Here is an 18,922-nt window from a genome sequence, read left to right on the forward strand (position 1 = left end):
ATCTTTATATTTGTAGTTTTGAAATTCTTTTAGTCCCTATTGCTAATTTTTTTGTATAATATTGTCTATTTTGTGTTGTCTTAATAAAAGTCTTCAATTTTGTGAGTATAAAAAAAATTTCTAAATAGAAATCGTAAGCGAGGATTAAAAAAGGTACAAAGTGTCAAAAGATTTAATATAGAATAATTTCAGAAAAAAAATAAATTCGACATCAAATACATAAAGTTAAGTTAATAAGAGACTATAATAATAAAGGTTTTGTTCCTTATTCTTTAATTGTACATATGGCTGAAAAATTGAAAAATTTTAAGGTGAAGAAGCTAGTTAAGTGGTACAACTTTTTTTTTTTAAGGAGAAGAAATTTAAGACATTTCATTCATAATAGAAGCAACTATACAGGTGGGAATAAAATCGAAATGATGGGGATTAGCATACAATCTTGATACCCTAGCTAGTATATGGACAACATGATTTGCTTGTCTCCTAACAAACCTAACCTCAAGGTTCTTGTGTAAGGTTAAAAGAGAACGTCCTTTGTTAATAAGGCGTCCATACTTAGAAGAATGGCTTATGGAATCATATAGATCATCCACAACCTGTTTACAATCAAGTTCAATCAAGACTTTCTCATAATGGGAGTTTGCTAACCAAGTGATAGCCTCTAGACAAGCTATCGCCTCAGCTTCATTTGGCGATGAGGAGCTGTTATACCAACCAGAAGTGGCAGAATTGAATCTTCCTCGATCATCCAGTATACAAAAGGCGAAACCACAACAATTTGAGTCATTAAAGATCGCTACATCCACGTTGCATTTCATGTATCTTGGTGGGGGTTTGGTCCAGCAGATTGGATCATTTATTAGTGCCTTTGGTATTTGTTGTGTTTCTCAAGTAGCTATCCACTCTATTATTCGTTGTCGTGCAAGGAAGAAAACTATATGAGGTGGAGTCACCTTGTTATTCCATAGTTTGAAATTTCTCATACACCAGATGCCCCACATCAAACATAAGAGGTCTATTGCTTCCGAGAGAGACAAGCATTGGAGCAACTGAAATATAGCTTGTTGTATTCCATCATTGTCAGCAATTACTTGAGAAATCTTAGGCCAAAATCTTGTTGCAATCCATATGTCCTTTGCTGCCACGCACTCGAAAAAAACATGCCATTCATTTTCAATACCTACATTGCATGTGGCACAAAGCATAGTACATGGCACATGCCTGCGATGAAGATTCAATCTTGTAGGTAGACATCCTCGTAGTGCTCGCCAGAGGAATATCTTCATCGTGTTAGGGGCTTTCATACTCCAAAGCAGCCTCCAATTGCCTAGGGTTCGTAGATCAACATTCAAAGAGGTATGTTTCATTAGTTGGTAGTATATGCAGACTTAACAGTATACATACCATTTCTACTATGTGACCAAGAAATCATATCAAAATCTTGGAGATGCAAAAGTGGAATAGCTTGATTGTCTTTTTGGTTAAAAAGTGTCAAGAGAAGAGGGGTATTCCAACACCCCGTATTTTGGTCTATAAGATCATTCACTGTAAGGTGATCAAACCACTACTACAAGATGCATATTCTACATCGGTTCTCTAAAGTCATCTACATCGGTTCTAAAACCAATGTAGAATAGAGCGATGTAGAAAATGAATACGTTTTTACATCGGTTCTGAAAAATCGATGTAGATCTAAGCATAAATCTACATCGGTTCTCTAGACAACCGATGTAGATTTAAGCATAAATCTACATCAGTTCTCTGGAGAACCGATGTAGATTGCATTTAAAAAAAAAATCATGCCTATTTTTGGATTATTTTCTGATTACCTGCAATGAACATATATATAGCTTTAGAAATTTGTTTACAAATTACACAAAAACAATTTGAAATTATGGAAGTAACTTGGTCAATCATTCATAACACAAAACAAGTTTTATCTTTTAAAACAAACGTGCAAATGTATTCCTCTCATTTGGAGTTGATTGATAAGCTTACAACTTGGAACATGAGTTCAGAGTATTATACCTCTGCCATTCAAATGCGTGCACCTTATAATCACTATAAAATGAAAATATATTCACGTCTTTCTCTTGTACTTGCGAACTTAAATTGTAATACAACACAAATCCTGCGTAGTTTATAAAGCACAACAAAATAGTGCCACTAGTGAAATTTATCAATCATTAAAAACCTTGATGGAAATTTAAAACAGCCTCACTTAGCAGTTATGTAAATAAATGATGTAGAAGAAAGATAAACATATTATCTTAATTAATTTCAGGTTCTAGCCCCAGAAAGGTCCCCTCTCACATAATTACAATAACTTGCTTCAAACAGTAATTACATTATGTTCCTCAATCTATCCATCGCTCTCCTTTAGTAAGAACTCAATTACGAAAGAGAACATACTATGACATCAAATTATTGACAGAATATACCGAGAATTCCACCAATAACCAAATGTGAGCAATAGCAATCAAGTCAAACAATTCCTATTCAATAAACTTGAAGTAGCATATTCAAGCACGAAGTGGCTATCATAGTTCAACTTTCTCTAAACTGATATTGTGCAAATGCGGTAGGAAACTACATACTACACTTTAAAGAGATATGATAAGGTTAGGACAAGCATGACCAATAAAAAAGTGCAATACCAAAAAGCCTTTGCTAAAAAGGCACCAAGTCCCTTTGAGAACTGCTTGACCACAAGATCCATTTCAGTCAGGCCACTTTGCCTAAACTATAGCAGACCTCTCCCTCCCAAAACCAGACCATAGATTTCCTTTGCGACCCCCCCACCTCCACCCCCACATGCCAAATAAATAAATTAAATACCAATGTTGAGGAGCTAGTGCAAACCTGTCCAGCAGCCTCCAACGGTCACTAATTTTGGCATCCACGTCATCTATTTCCTTCTCAAGATTTCGAAGCATAGCATCAACCTGACATATTTTGCAATTTGCAAACAAAGACATCAAATATCAAATATCATAAATAAGGTTTATCATATACAATCTCATCCTTATACTATCTTTGGATCCCTCTCATTTCGGTGTATCCGAACCGTTATAAAAATATAAAAATATATTTAATAATTATATTACCAATAATAATAATTATATTATAATTAATTAATCTTTATTTATATATACTTACTTTTATAATTAATAATCTACTTATTTCTATTTAAAATTAATATTATGATACAATTTAAATTATCTATTATAAATTTAAAAATTTAAATAATAATTTTTATATTTTAAAATGAGAACGGTTATAATAACACTAGTATAACTTTTACTAAGTATTACATTGTTCAATAGCTTTATATTAAATGTGAATTTTGTAAATCTAACCGTTAAATTGAAAGTTCATATCACTTTATATGTTTATATCAAGTTTTGTTAAAATTGAACAACAACTTGAAAGTAATCAAAGTGTCCATATTTTAATATATTTTGAAATGTATATGTTACGTCAATTTTATTTTACAAGAATGAAGTATCAAATCATCTTGAATTCATATAAAATTTTGTATATATGATCTAAGAGTAAAAAACTTTCAATCTAACGGTTGAATTTATAAAATTCACATTTAATATAAAGTTATTGAGCGATGTAATACTTAGTAAAAGTTACACATGTGTTATTATAACACTTCTCTTTTAAAATATTATTTTTATAAATTAAATTTTAACATTTTAAATAAATTATTAATTAACTTAATATATTTATTCATCTTAAATCTAAGATATAAAATTCAAAAAATGTATTTATCCTTGTTTTATTTTCTAATTATCAACCATTAATAAAATACTAATTTAAAATCTTATTGTATTGTCCGTACTGCGAAGCCGAGCTCCGAGCTCGGCATCACAACACAAGATGAGGTCGAGCACGCGCTGCGCGACGTCAGCTCGGCATTTAAGCAGATCATAGCTAATCTCGAGGGATCTCGCTTCGGACAAGATCCACTATCTAATCTTATCATATCTTATCTCAGGCCCAAGGCCCAAAGCAACCCTAATTCACACTAAGGTACGTGCATTACTTATACGAGATTCATACTCCCACAAACACTAACTTTAGCATCGGAGTCTCTTTTGCAGGTACCACCCCCATCTTGGAGCATCAAGCGTACCAGCGAATGAGGCTCACAAATCTTACTCGGAGGATCATCTCTACAGCAGATGTCCGGTAAGAATATTTGGCACCACCGTGGGGCCGATCGAGACAGCTCTTATCGGCCACGCTTATGGTATTCACCAGAAGCCATAGTAGACGCGCAACAGACGACGCAAATCACTCAACTACCATGGATAACGAAGCAGCGTTGAGGAGACTAATCGACTAGGTCGAACAGATGCGGCAGCAACACGCCGCCGACCTACAAAACATGCGTGTCAAGCACGACACTGACCTAGCGGCAATGCGTACCGCTAATGAAGCCGATCTAGCGGCGCTACGTGCCGAGAACGAGCGAATCCGCGCTCAACTCCCCTGGCACTACTCTGATCATCCTCATTATACGAGCAACCACAATGAGGAGGAGGAGCACTCAGTCTCTCAACCCCGGACCGCAACTAGGGCACCGACTCAACGACCTGCCACACATCGGTCCCATGCACCGACACACAAGTCGGCCCATGAAGTCAGCAAGGCCCCTACTCATATCCCAGGGGATCAGATAACCTTCCGCCGCTACCCTTTTGTGGATGGCATCATGGAGACACCACTCCCTCACGGGTGGAAGCCTCTCCACCTCGAACGTTACGATGGCACGACGGACCCAGATGAGCACATCGACTTGTACACAACACAGGTAAATCTCTACACCAACAACGATGTTATCTTGTGTAGGGTGTTTCCGACCTCACTTAAGGGGGTCGCGCTCAACTAGTACACCCAACTGCCTGCTGAGTCCATCGACAGCTTCGGCACCCTAGTCAGGAGGTTCACCGCACAATATGCGACGAGCCGACCTCACCATGTCACTTCAGCCGCCCTGGCCAGTCTCAGGCAAAACGACGACGAGCCACTCCGGGCATTCATGGAACGATTCGCTGCCACCTCGATCAAGATCAGAAACCTAAATCCCGAGGTCGCCCTACATGCCATGCTCATGGCACTCAAGCCCGGGTCATTCGTCGACAGCCTATGTCGTGAGTCTCCCTGCGACATGGACGAGCTCCGCGCCCGCGCTGCAGGTTACATCCAAATGGAGGAACACTCCGCCTTCCGTGACCAGATTCGCAGAAAAGGACCAACGAAGCCAGAGTAGGGGCAGAACGATAAGATCAAAGTCAACAACGACAGTCAGTTCAAGAAGTCGGCTAGGGCAAACAGAGGGGGCAGATATGACTTCTACACTCCCCTGAACGCACCCAGAGTCCACATCCTGGAAGAAGCCAGCAACAACAACCTACTCGTCCTTCCACCACCGGGTCACACTCCCAACAGCGCCGACAAGGTCGAGTACGAACCTTAATACCCTCACCCGAGGTCGAATTCGAACCTCATGAAAATTCATCTAACTCTATTACGTTCATCCGAGGTCGAGTCCGAACCTCGCTAAAATTACGAGGTCGAGTACGAACCTTAATATCCTCATCCGAGGTTGAATTCGAACCTCATGAAAATTCATCTAACTCTATTACGCTCATCCGAGGTCGAGTCCGAACCTCGCTAAAATTACGAGATCGAGTACGAACCTTAATACTCTTATCCGAGGTCGAATTCGAACCTTGATGAAACACATATTACTCTAGATCCAAGGACGAGTTCGAACCTTGGTAAAATGCATAAATTTGAAGACGAGTACGAGCCACTTATCCAAGGACGAGTTCGAACCTTTACAACGTGCTACTTAACAAACATACAAGGTCGAATCCGAACCTTAGCGCAATTCACTCTACTTCAATTTGAGGTCGACTTTGAACTTTGGCGCTAATAAATTAAGGTCGAATTCGAACTGTAACGACCCGCCACGGTCACTACACTTAGTGGAATCGCACTACAACTAGTTAACTAAGAGAATATTAAACTGGATAACACATACATACAGGCATAAATATAAAGATCGAAATAATTAAGTTTCTGTATATAAAATATAGCACCATATATGTACAGTCATCCCAAAATATTCCTTAGTGCCGGTCAAGCACTGACAAAAAAAAACAATGTTACCCAGAATGGTAACTCAAAACACGAGACTCAGCTCCTCGTCTCACAACGATCATCTCTACTCCCAAGCTATCCCTGACCTGCTCCCATACCAAGTATGATCATCGCAGTTCCACCACATGGAAACAGAAGGGTAAGCTAGAATTCAAAGATCAATAATACAAGTACATAATAAAAATCTATATTACACATGCATCCCAAATCCTGTCCCTAAGGAACCTTTCATCTCAATCAATCATTCATTCATTAAACATGAAGTCAAACACCACACTTCATCATATTAATAATCATGCAATGAATGCAACTCATGACAGATATGCATACATATCAATCATCTAATGCGTCGTCACGCATACACCTAGGAGATCTCCACAACAATAGAGCTGTATAAGTGACATTCCATCCTACCGAAACCACCCCAACCGTTTTCACGCCCAATGCGCCCGCTCGGTCACAGCTAAACAGGATATATAATCCTCCCTTGGGTTTACTCGGATGATGTCACTTACACAATTGGAAGTCCAGATCCACCGTCAGGTATAGCACAGCTGGGTACGGGCTTACCACGACCTTGGCATGCATTCACCAAGTCAATTGTGGAGTTCGCCCACCGACTATCCGCAAGGATCCACGCACCTTCCCGAGTACTTGGTTAAGGGAATAACCCTCGACCTCATACCCCGCTCCAACACTAGCTAAGGACTTAGAGGAGACTCACCCAACCCAGTGGCCTATCTGAGCACCACTCTCCCAAATCCAGTGGCCTCCCAGAGCACCACTCTCATATATCAGTGGCCTATCCAAGCACCACTCTCAAGAGACTCTATGTGAGCTCTTCCAGTTCGAAAATATTTTTCCTCTCCTCAAGTCCTAGGCTAGACTCATGCCATAGGCATCACATGCAATCATGCATCATACATCATAATGGTCTGCCCACCATCATGATCAACAACCATACACATGTCATAAGACATCACATGCAATAATGCATCATACATCATAAATGGTCTACCTACCATTATGATCAATACATACCATATGAACATATCATATTCAAACATTCATATATATCATCACAAAGCATACATATGAATCAAACCTCACCATACATCATATATGATACATACATGATCTAAAACTTCAACTTTAAACATGCATAAGCATCAATTCATTCATAAATATGTTCAAGCACAGTGCCGTCAACTCACGCCTGGCCTAACACCAACCCAAGAGCTCTAAGCTCTTCCACGCCTGACACGCTCAACCTGCGCCCGGCCTAAAACTATTCAGAGAGTTCAAAACTCTCATCCAAACTAACAAATTCAGCCACATGCAAACAATCTAGCTTCCCTTACCTGAAGATTGGCTCAGATAGCCAAAGACTGAACAAAAGTAGAATTTCCCCTCGAGGCTCAACTCGAAACTTCAATCCTCCCAAAACAAACTTTCTAATCTGAATTTCAAGAAAAGACAGAAGGAGTTATTGATCTAGAGGAGAAAAGGAGTTAAACAGAGAAATTTGGGAGAGAAAGGAGCTCACTGACCCAGAGACCTTCTCTCTAAAACTTCTCTCTAGAACCAGAACTCCTCACGGCCCCCCCCCACCCCTATTTATAGGCAATCCGGAGTGGCCAGAACGGCCCGTACCGATACCGGAACGGCCCGTTCTGAACTCCCAGATCACGCACAAAATCCACTCCCAGAACGGCCCATTCTGAAAATAGAACGGCCCGTTCCGGGACTCATTCGGAACGGCCCGTTCTCCCTCACGAACAGCCCGTTCTCCCTCCGGAACGGCCCATTCTCCCTCCAGAACGGCCCGTTCTCCTTCCTAGAACGGCCCGTTCTCCTTGCCGGAACGGCCCGTTCTCAACTACTATATGTAGTTCAATTCAGTAGTGTGGAACGGCCCGTTCCAGTTTGGGAACGGCCCGTTCTGGGCTACTGAATCTGCCTTTTTTTTTTTTTTTACAATGTTACAATACTCCCCAACAAATAGGAATTTTCGTCCCCGAAAATAGGCTTACCTGAAAAGAGGAATGGATACTGTTCCTTGAACTGACTCTCTTCTTCCCAGGTTGCCTCACCAGTAGCTTCATCCCAAAGAATCTTCACCAAACTAATGGACTTGCCTCGAAGCTCTTTCAACTTGTGATCAATTACAGCTACCGGTCTCTTCTCGTAAGTCAAGTTTTCTCTAACTTGCACCTCATCCATCTCTATCACGTGACTCGGGTCTCTGATGTACTTTCTCAACTGTGAAACGTGAAACACATCATGCAGGTTGGACAGAATCGGAGGTAATGCCAACTGATAAGCTACTGGACCTACACGACGAAGGATCTGATAAGGACCAATGAACTTCGGTGTGAGTTTCTTGGCCCTTACAGCCCTTCCCACTCCAGTAGTAGGTGTCACCCTGAGAAACACATGCTCTCCCTCCTCAAACTCTAGAGGTCTCCTCCTCTTATCAGCATAAGACTTTTGTCGATTCTGAGTAGCTCTCAACCTCTCCTGAATCTGTCTCACCATCTCAGTAGTCTGAAAAACTAACTCTGGACCAACCACTACTGACTCACCCTCCTGATACCAACATAATGGAGTCCTACACCTCCTGCCATATAGAGCCTCAAAAGGTGCCATGCCAATACTCGCATGATAACTATTATTATAGGTAAACTCTACCAATGGCAACACCTCCTCCCAGCTACCCAGATGGTCCAACACACAAGCTCTCAAAAGATCCTCTAGTGACTGAATTGTCCTTTCTGACTGACCATCTGTCTGTGGATGATAGGCGGAACTCAACCTCAATCTCGTTCCCAACGCCTGATGTAGAGTCTGCCAAAACCTTAAAGTAAACCTTGGATCTCTGTCAGAAATAATACTGGAAGGCACTCCATGCAGCCGTACTATCTCTCGGATATATAATTGTGCAAGCCTCTCCAAGGACCACCTCTTGTTGACAGGAAGAAAGTGAGCACACTTTGTCAACCTATCAACAATCACCCAGATAGAGTCATTGTTCCTAGTTGTCCTAGGCAATCCAACCACAAAGTCCATAGTGACACTATCCCACTTCCACTCAGGAATCTCCATCAACTGTAAAACCCCTCCGGGCCTCTGATGCTCAATCTTCGCCTTCTGACAAGTCAAACAAGCGGCTACAAACTCTGCTATCTCCTTCTTCATACCAGGCCACCAAAAACTTTTCTTGATGTCTTGATACATCTTAGTCATACCAGGATGTATGCTAAGACGACTCATGTGTCCCTCCTCTAGAACAGCTCTCCTCAATTCTGAATCACAAGGCAGACAAATCCGACCTCTGAATCTCAGAATCCCATCAGTACCAAGCTCAAAACCAGCTGCCCTCTCAGTACCAAGTAATCCCAAAGTCCTTAACAACTCTGGGTCCTGTAACTGTTTAGTTCCCACCTGCTTCAAGAACTCATTAGTTATGGTGATCATACCACAGCTAATGTGATCCTGAACAACCTCCACCTCTAGTCTCAAATCTCGGAACTGCTCAATCAACTCCAACTCCTTAATCATCATAGCCGACATGTGAATGGATTTCCTACTCAATGCATCAGCTACCACATTCGCCTTTCCAGGATGATACATCAACTAGAAATCGAAGTCCTTTAGAAATTCCATCCACCTCCTCTGCCTCATATTCAACTCTTTCTGATCAAACAGGTATTTCAAACTCTTGTGATCACTGTATACACTGAATCTCGCACCATACAGATAGTGCCTCCACGACTTCAAGGCAAATACCACAGCTGCAAGCTCCAAATCATGAGTAGGATAATTTCTCTCATGGGTCTTCAGCTGCCTCGAAGCATATGCCACTACTCTCCCTCCCTGCATCAACACACAACCTAACCCCTGGTGAGAAGCATCACAGAACACATCAAAATGCTCACCAGTGTTAGGTAACACCAAAACTGGAGAAGTGGTTAACCGTCTCTTTAGCTCTTGAAAACTCTGCTCACAAGCGTCCGTCCAAACAAAAGGTTGATCTTTTCGAGTCAGTTGAGTCAAAGGCATTACTATTCGAGAAAAACCCTCAATGAACCTCCGATAGTAACCCGCCAACCCAAGAAAACTCCTAATCTCTGTAGCAGTCATCGGACGCTCCCACTGAATCACAGCCTCCACCTTGGCTGGATCTACTGCAATCCCCTCTGCCGATATCACATGCCCTAAAAATCTCACCTTGGACAACCAAAACTCACACTTGGACAGTTTGGCATACAATTGTCTCTCTCTTAACACCTCCAAAACTGACCTCAAATGCTCACGGTGATCCTCCAATGATTTAGAATACACCAAAATATCATCAATGAAGACCACCACAAATCTGTCCAAGAACGGTCTAAAAATCCTGTTCATGTAATCCATGAACACTGCTGGAGCATTAGTGACACCAAAAGGCATCACCACATATTCATAGTGACCATACCTAGTCCTAAAGGCAGTCTTCGGTATGTCACTCTCCTTCACCCTAATCTGGTGATATCCGGATCTCAAATCAATCTTAGAAAACACTGAAGCTCCCCTCAGCTGATCCATCAAATCATCAATCCTCGGAAGGGGATATTTATTCTTTATCGTTAATTTATTCAGCTGCCGATAATCAACACACAAACGGGCCCCACCATCTTTCTTCTTCACTAACAGTACCGGAGCACCCCAAGGAGAAACACTGGGCCTCACCATCTGTTTCTCCAACAAATCCTCAATCTGTGTCTTCAGCTCTACCAACTCAGCTGGAGCCATCCTATAAGGAGCCACTGATACCGGTCCTGCACCTGGTACCAGATCAATGCTAAACTCAACATCACGCCTGGGTGGCAATCCTGGCACATCATCTGGAAACACCTCAGGAAATTCACTGACAATCTCGATCCCAGCGATAGCTCTCTCTGTCTCAATACTCAAAGATGCAAACAACATGAAACACTCAGCTTCATCCCTCATCAACTGCTCAGCCTGACCCGCTGATACCAACACCTCATCCTCCAACTGAGGAAACATCAACTCTCTCCGAGCACAATCTATAAGGATGTGATGGGCAGATAACCAATCCATCCCTAAGATTATGTCGATATCCACCATGGGCAACACAATCAGGTTCACTCGGAACCTCCTACCAGACACCTCTATCGGGCATCTCACACACATCTCCGACGTCACCACAGAAACTGAAGCCGGAGTAGACACAAACAAATCAACATGCAAGGAAGATACTGACAAACCCAATCTCTTCACACAATCAACAGAAATAAAAGAATGCGTGGCTCCAGAATCAAATAAAAATAAAACATCCTCACCTGCTGCCTTCCCCTTTCCCTTCACTAAGTCTGATGAAGTAGAAGCCTCTGCACCTGACAATGCAAACACTCTCCCCGCAGCTGTAGGTCTGGGTGGCCTCGGGGCACTCCCAGATGAAGTAGGCGGTGTCTGACAATCTCTAGAGATGTGGCCTGGCCTACCACATCTGAAGCAAACATTCCCCGGAAGGGAACAATCTCTAACCATATGTGCTCCTCCACATCGGTAGCACCGCACTGACTGTGCTCCGCCCTGAGGAGTAGCAGGTCGAGGTCCCCTACTAACAGCTCCTCTCTGAGACTGTACAGGTCTGTCATAGGGTCCCCTCTGCTGGCCTCCCCTCCTGGACCCAGATGATCCCTCTTGAACTCTAGCAACCTTACCGCTACCACCACCACCCTCCAAACTCTCAACAGTCTTTGCCTTCTCAACCAAGGCAGGAAACTCCACTATGGACATGGGGACTATAACCCTCTTCAGCTCGTGCCTCAATCCCTCTCCAAGCCTCAGATATGGCCTGAGAGTAGAAACGAGCTAGATGCTCAAACCTCATAGCATACTCAGAAACAGACAAGCTCCCCTGATGTAATCTCATGAACTCTGCCTCCTTAGCGTATCTAACGCTATCCGGGAAATATTTCTCCAAAAAGACCCTCCTGAAGCAATCCCAGTCAACAGGCACACCCCTGCTCTCTAACATCTGCCTGGTGCCTCCCCACCAGTACTCAGCCTCGCCCCCCAGCATGTAAACTGCATAAGCCAACTTTCTCTCATCAGAAGATCCTAAAACACTAAAGATCTTCTCCATATCCCTCAACCACTGATCCGCCACATCAGGATCTGAATCCCATCTGAACTGAGGAGGCTGACATCCCCTGAACTCTGCTAAATCTCTCCCCTCTTGAGAGACCACCGGTCTAGCTGCCTCAGCCGCAGCTCTACCTGCCTCCATATGAGCAAAGTGAGCACTCTGCTGCTGCATCGCCATGGCCATCATCTCCATGGCCCTAGCAATCTGGTCATACTGGGGTCTCACCATACTACAAGAATTCAAACATCCTATTAGTAACATAATACCCCCACAATTCACCAAAGGCTAACACATATCAGAGATATGACACAACAGAAACCTAGAAGGATCACTCCCCACATAGTATCCTAAAAGACTCGACCGGCTCTGATACCATAAAAGTGTAACGACCCGCCACGGTCACTACACTTAGTGGAATCGCACTACAACTAGTTAACTAAGAGAATATTAAACTGGATAACACATACATACAGGCATAAATATAAAGATCGAAATAATTAAGTTTCTGTATATAAAATATAGCACCATATATGTACAGTCATCCCAAAATATTCCTTAGTGCCGGTCAAGCACTGACAAAAAAAAACAATGTTACCCAGAATGGTAACTCAAAACACGAGACTTAGCTCCTCGTCTCACAACGATCATCTCTACTCCCAAGCTATCCCTAACCTGCTCCCATACCAAGTATGATCATCGCAGTTCCACCACATGGAAACAGAAGGGTAAGCTAGAATTCAAAGATCAATAATACAAGTACATAATAAAAATCTATATTACACATGCATCCCAAATCCTGTCCCTAAGGAACCTTTTATCTCAATCAATCATTCATTCATTAAACATGAAGTCAAACACCACACTTCATCATATTAATAATCATGCAATGAATGCAACTCATGACAGATATGCATACATATCAATCATCTAATGCGTCGTCACGCATACACCTAGGAGATCTCCACAACAATAGAGCTGTATAAGTGACATTCCATCCTACAGAAACCACCCCAACCGTTTTCACGCCCAATGCGCCCGCTCGGTCACAGCTAAACAGGATATATAATCCTCCCTCGGGTTTACTCGGATGATGTCACTTACACAATTGGAAGTCCAGATCCACCGTCAGGTATAGCACAGCTGGGTACGGGCTTACCACGACCTTGGCATGCATTAACCAAGTCAATTGTGGAGTTCGCCCACCGACTATCCGCAAGGATCCACGCACCTCCCGAGTACTTGGTTAAGGGAATAACCCTCGACCTCATACCCCGCTCCAACACTAGCTAAGGACTTAGAGGAGACTCACCCAACCCAGTGGCCTATCTGAGCACCACTCTCCCAAATCCAGTGGCCTCCCAGAGCACCACTCTCATATATCAGTGGCCTATCCAAGCACCACTCTCAAGAGACTCTATGTGAGCTCTTCCAGTTCGAAAATATTTTTCCTCTCCTCAAGTCCTAGGCTAGACTCATGCCATAGGCATCACATGCAATCATGCATCATACATCATAATGGTCTGCCCACCATCATGATCAACAACCATACACATGTCATAAGACATCACATGCAATAATGCATCATACATCATAAATGGTCTACCTACCATTATGATCAATACATACCATATGAACATATCATATTCAAACATTCATATATATCATCACAAAGCATACATATGAATCACACCTCACCATACATCATATATATGATACATACATGATCTAAAACTTCAACTTTAAACATGCATAAGCATCAATTCATTCATAAATATGTTCAAGCACAGTGCCGTCAACTCACGCCTGGCCTAACACCAACCCAAGAGCTCTAAGCTCTTCCACGCCTGACACGCTCAACCTGCGCCCGGCCTAAAACTATTCAGAGAGTTCAAAACTCTCATCCAAACTAACAAATTCAGCCACATGCAAACAATCTAGCTTCCCTTACCTGAAGATTGGCTCAGATAGCCAAAGACTGAACAAAAGTAGAATTTCCCCTCGAGGCTCAACTCGAAACTTCAATCCTCCCAAAACAAGCTTTCTAATCTGAATTTCAAGAAAAGACAGAAGGAGTTATTGATCTAGAGGAGAAAAGGAGTTAAACAGAGAAATTTGGGAGAGAAAGGAGCTCACTGACCCAGAGACCTTCTCTCTAAAACTTCTCTCTAGAACCAGAACTCCTCACGGCCCCCCCCACCCCTATTTATAGGCAATCCGGAGTGGCCAGAATGGCCCGTACCGATACCGGAACGGCCCGTTCTGAACTCCCAGATCACGCACAAAATCCACTCCCAGAACGGCCCGTTCTGAAAACAGAACGGCCCGTTCCGGGACTCATCCGGAACGGCCCATTCTCCCTCAGGAACAGCCCGTTCTCCCTCCGGAACGGCCCATTCTCCCTCCAGAACGGCCCGTTCTCCTTCCTAGAACGGCCCGTTCTCCTTGCCGGAACGGCCCGTTCTCAACTACTATATGTAGTTCAATTCAGTAGTGTGGAACGGCCCGTTCCAGTTTGGGAACGGCCCGTTCTGGGCTACTGAATCTGCCTTTTTTTTTTTTTTTTTTTACAATGTTACATGAACCTTCTCGGAAACACTCACTTAAACGAAAAACCAAGGGCGAGTTCGAACCTTGACTTGGCCAACACAAGGCAAAGGCATCACCGCATACAAAAACAAACAACAGACATCAAACGTGTGCCTCAAAATGCGCAAATAGCAAAAATCAAGAGCAAACGTAAGCAAACAAAGAAAAAATGTATATACAAAGCCATGTTTACGGAGTTCAATACATGAATTCAAAACAAAAGAAAAATAAAACACAGAAACATTAACTGGCCTACGCAGAGGCGCTTTCACTAGAGCTATCCTCGAGGTCGTTCTCCCTCACCAACTTCCCAAAGCGGACTACCTTCTCCACGTGCATGGTAGAGAAGTCGAACCCCGGGGCGAGAAGCCTTGCCTGGCGAGCTGCCTTGAGGAAATCGCGCTTATGCTCAACAATGATAGCTTTTTCGATTTCCTCTAACTTCTTCTCCAGCACCTTCCTCTCTGCCTCCTGCCTCGCCAGCTCCGCCTTCAAGGTGGCGACCTCCTCCTCTTTGCCCCCAATCATGACCTCGTCGCAGAGGCGCTTCTCGGCCGCCGTCGCCAGCTTGCTCTTCAAAGTGGTTACCTCATCTTCCAAGGAGCGAACCCGACCACGGGAAGACGTCACCTCATCTTCGAGGAAGCGTACCCGACTTCGGGATGAGGAGGCCAGCCCCTACAGCTTGCCCACCTGAGAAACATAGCTTTCGTTTGAGCGCATAGCAATCTCCAGGGACTTCTGCACCCTTGCAAGATCCCCCTTTGCGGCTCGCAGCTCAGAGCTTAAGACCTTGCTCTCCTCCTTAAGGACCTTATTCTCCCCCTTCAGGACCCTGTTCTCATCCCTCAAAAGTTGAACTCGGCCCCTCAGTCTGGTTAGGTCCTCCTGCTGCTTGGACCACTGAGGCTTCCAGTGGCCCATAATGGCCATAGCCCTCTGCAGAAGGACCTGGGCAGCGTCAAAACTATCCACAGGCCCGACCTCATCTATCAGCCCGTGATCTTCAGAGCTTAGCCAGCCTGGGGGGAAGAACTTCTCAACGATCACCCCCGCGCTCCATAACGACCCCATGTCAGCCGAAGCGCTCACATGATTCAATCGCACCTTGGAGAGGCCCCTCCCGAAGCGGTGAGCTTTATACCGGCTCCGGGAAGCCCCCTGCGATGAACCAGACGGCGGCGCCAAAGCTGCAGGTGTGGGCGCGGGGACCTCAAAACTCAGCCCCTTGCCACGAGCCTCGGCAGAAGTAGAAGTCGGCGTCCCCTGCTCGGCAACTGGAGGGTCGGCGATAGGAATCTCCGACCTCGCCTGAAAAAACCAGCACCATGTCAAAAAAGCAAAAAGACAACATACGGGGAATCACAAAAATCAGGGTACACTCCCTACCTCAACAACGTGGGCGCCCTGCTCGGCGGCTGGGGTCACCACCTCGGCAACCCGGGCAGCCTGCCCAGCAGCCTGAGTCGCCGCCTCGACAGCATCTCCTGCCTATGGATGACAGCCTTAGGTCAAAAAATAGAAAAAACACAATAGAAGACAACAAAAAGCTGAAGAGACAAGGCACTCACCACCTTGGCAAGTTGAACAACCTGCTCAGCAGCCTGAGCTATCTCCTCAACGGCCACCTGAGGAGCCCCAATGGGTGGCGGACTCTCAATAAGGTCCACCACGCCAGCGTCGGCCGCTTTGGAGGTCACCTCCTCGGCATCTGGAGGGGCGGAGGTCCCCCCAACCTCCTTCGTTCCCCTCTTTCTTTTTCGGTTAACCCTCAGGGGGGAAGCATCCTCCTTTTGGGGCTCGGGGACCTCGAGCTCGGTGACGTTATAGCGATGCTTGAGCTCGCGCCACAAGTTCTTCCCCATGATACCTACAGACAAGAAACAAAACACATCAGCAAAAGTAAGCTACACAAACTCCAAGCCACCAAATAACGAAATACTCACTCTCCAAGCCCCTCTCCCTGTACGCCGAGTTCGCAAGCGACAAAACGAGCTTGCAATCCAACGGATGAGGAAGCGCGGCGAGGTTCTCGATGGTATCCGCCTCCGAAGCTGTCAGCTTCACTTGGCCCACCCCATGAAACCTAGAAGGTCGGGGGCACCAATAGAAGGGAAATCTCGGCAGCCCCCCGAAATAAAATGCCCCATCTTCCAAGGGGTCAACGTTCACAAGAGCGACCCGGAAAAACTCTTGTTTGAAATTTTTGTACGACTGGGAGTAGAGAGTAAACAAACCCCCATCCCTACTCCCACTCAAAGATAATATGCCGTATGGCGGGACGCCTACCTTCAACTGATAAAAATGAAGGAAGACGGGAAGAGACACCTCTATCCCCAAAACTGTACACAGGACTTGAAAAGCCCTCAAAAAATCCTAACTATTGGGGTGCAACTGGCAAGGAGCCGAGTTGACGAAGTTCAAAAAATCACACTCAAACTGAGTGAAGGGAAGACAGACACCTAAATCTCTAATAAAACAATGATACATATAGAAATGGGGAGGGTCGGTAGACTTCCCCATGTACACACCCTCACCGGCCTGACAAGGTTCAAGTCGGATCATCAGGGAAATCGAAGGGTCACAAACCCTGCACGACCTCGGGATCCCGTTAACCTCAAGAAAGGACCGAAAGACGCTCTGGACCCATGCCATCTCACGCTTGACCCAGTCGTAGCCAGGGATGCCCGGCTCCGGGCCCCGGGGCGGAGGCAGATCCCTCTTCTCGGCGGCGGCTCTCCCGGTAGCCACCGCCTTACCGCGCACCTTGCCCCTAGCAGGTGGAGAAGAGCCGACACCACTCCCACCAGCCATTAAAGAAAGAGAACATCTTGGGAAAAGAAAAAAGAAAACTGTAGAAAGGAAGTACCTGGTACTCCTCCTCAGAAAATAACCCTAGTAGTGACGGGGTTACCAGAAATGGAGACGGAAAGCGAACGGAAACGAGAAGGCTAGGAACGAGAAGGCAAAGAGGACTATCGTACTCAAGCAGCCAAAGAGTGGAAGGAAGTAGAGTGAATGGGGAGAGACGCGGGACAGAAAGAGAAAAGGGCTTTTTCCCAAAATTTCAAAACGGCCATGCCACGTGTCAACCCAAGGGCACGCTTACAACACATTAATTGCAAGACCATCATTGCATAACCGTCATTTCCCTTAACACGCCACTTGCACGTTTTCAGGAAATGAACAGTTACGACACATGGCATCTCAACAGGCAGACGTACGTGAAAGGTCACTTCCCCCTAGCGAGCTCGGTCTTAACTCCTCGACCTACGGTCTTCGGAGCTCGAGGGGCTAGTGTACTATCCGAACTGCGAAGCCGAGCTCCGAGCTCGGCATCACAACACAAGATGAGGTCGAGCACGCGCTGCGCGATGTCAGCTCGGCATTTAAGTAGATCATAACTGATCTCGAGGGATCTCGCTTCGGACAAGATCCACTACCTAATCTTATCATATCTTATCTCAGGCCCAAGGCCCAAAGCAACCCTAATTCACACTAAGGTACGTGCATTACTTATACGAGATTCATACTCCCACAAACACTAACTTTAGCATCGGAGTCTCTTTTGCAGGTACCACCCCCATCTTGGAGCATCAAGCGTACCAGCGAAGGAGGCTCACCAATCTTACTCGGAAGATCATCTCTACAGCAGATTTCCGGTAAGAACACTTATCAAGTTATATCATAATATTTTCATATCAAGTTTAAAACCAGATATCAGTTATAAAATATGTTAATTTGTGTTGAAATTTTATTTCAACATGAAACTTTAAAATAAATGTGCGAATAAAAAAAACTTCGTTAAAACAGTCACATATTCTATTTGATAGAGAAAAAAAGCAAGGAAACGCATTGTGATGTATTAAAAACTGATCAAAAAGAACCAGTGGGTGGTTTGCCCAATTAGTTAAGGGGGAAGACTTAAGATTTTCTCCACGTAAGTATGTGTGTGGATTCGAGCTCTACTGTCAACTTTAGCCTTTTTAAACAAAG

The 18,922-nt window shown here is 44.4% G+C and overlaps 1 protein-coding gene across 1 annotated transcript; it reads right to left on the bottom strand.

Annotated features, from left to right (window-relative positions):
- Nucleotides 1-362: 362 nt before the first annotated feature.
- On the bottom strand, nucleotides 363-818 carry LOC145956069 (uncharacterized). Its single transcript, XM_083071628.1, has one exon. It carries the CDS (start codon nucleotides 816-818, stop codon nucleotides 363-365), a length of 456 nt encoding a protein of 151 aa, XP_082927754.1.
- Between the last annotated feature and the right edge of the window lie 18,104 nt (nucleotides 819-18,922).

This window comes from Cajanus cajan, chromosome 3 (assembly GCF_000230855.2).
Source record: "Cajanus cajan strain Asha chromosome 3, NIPB_CcT2T_4, whole genome shotgun sequence".
NCBI classification, from domain to species: Eukaryota; Viridiplantae; Streptophyta; class Magnoliopsida; order Fabales; family Fabaceae; genus Cajanus; species Cajanus cajan.

Bases quoted from the DNA above. Each gene is read 5' to 3' on its own strand.
- LOC145956069 (XM_083071628.1), bottom strand. From the start codon at position 818: ATGAAATGCAACGTGGATGTAGCGATCTTTAATGACTCAAATTGTTGT.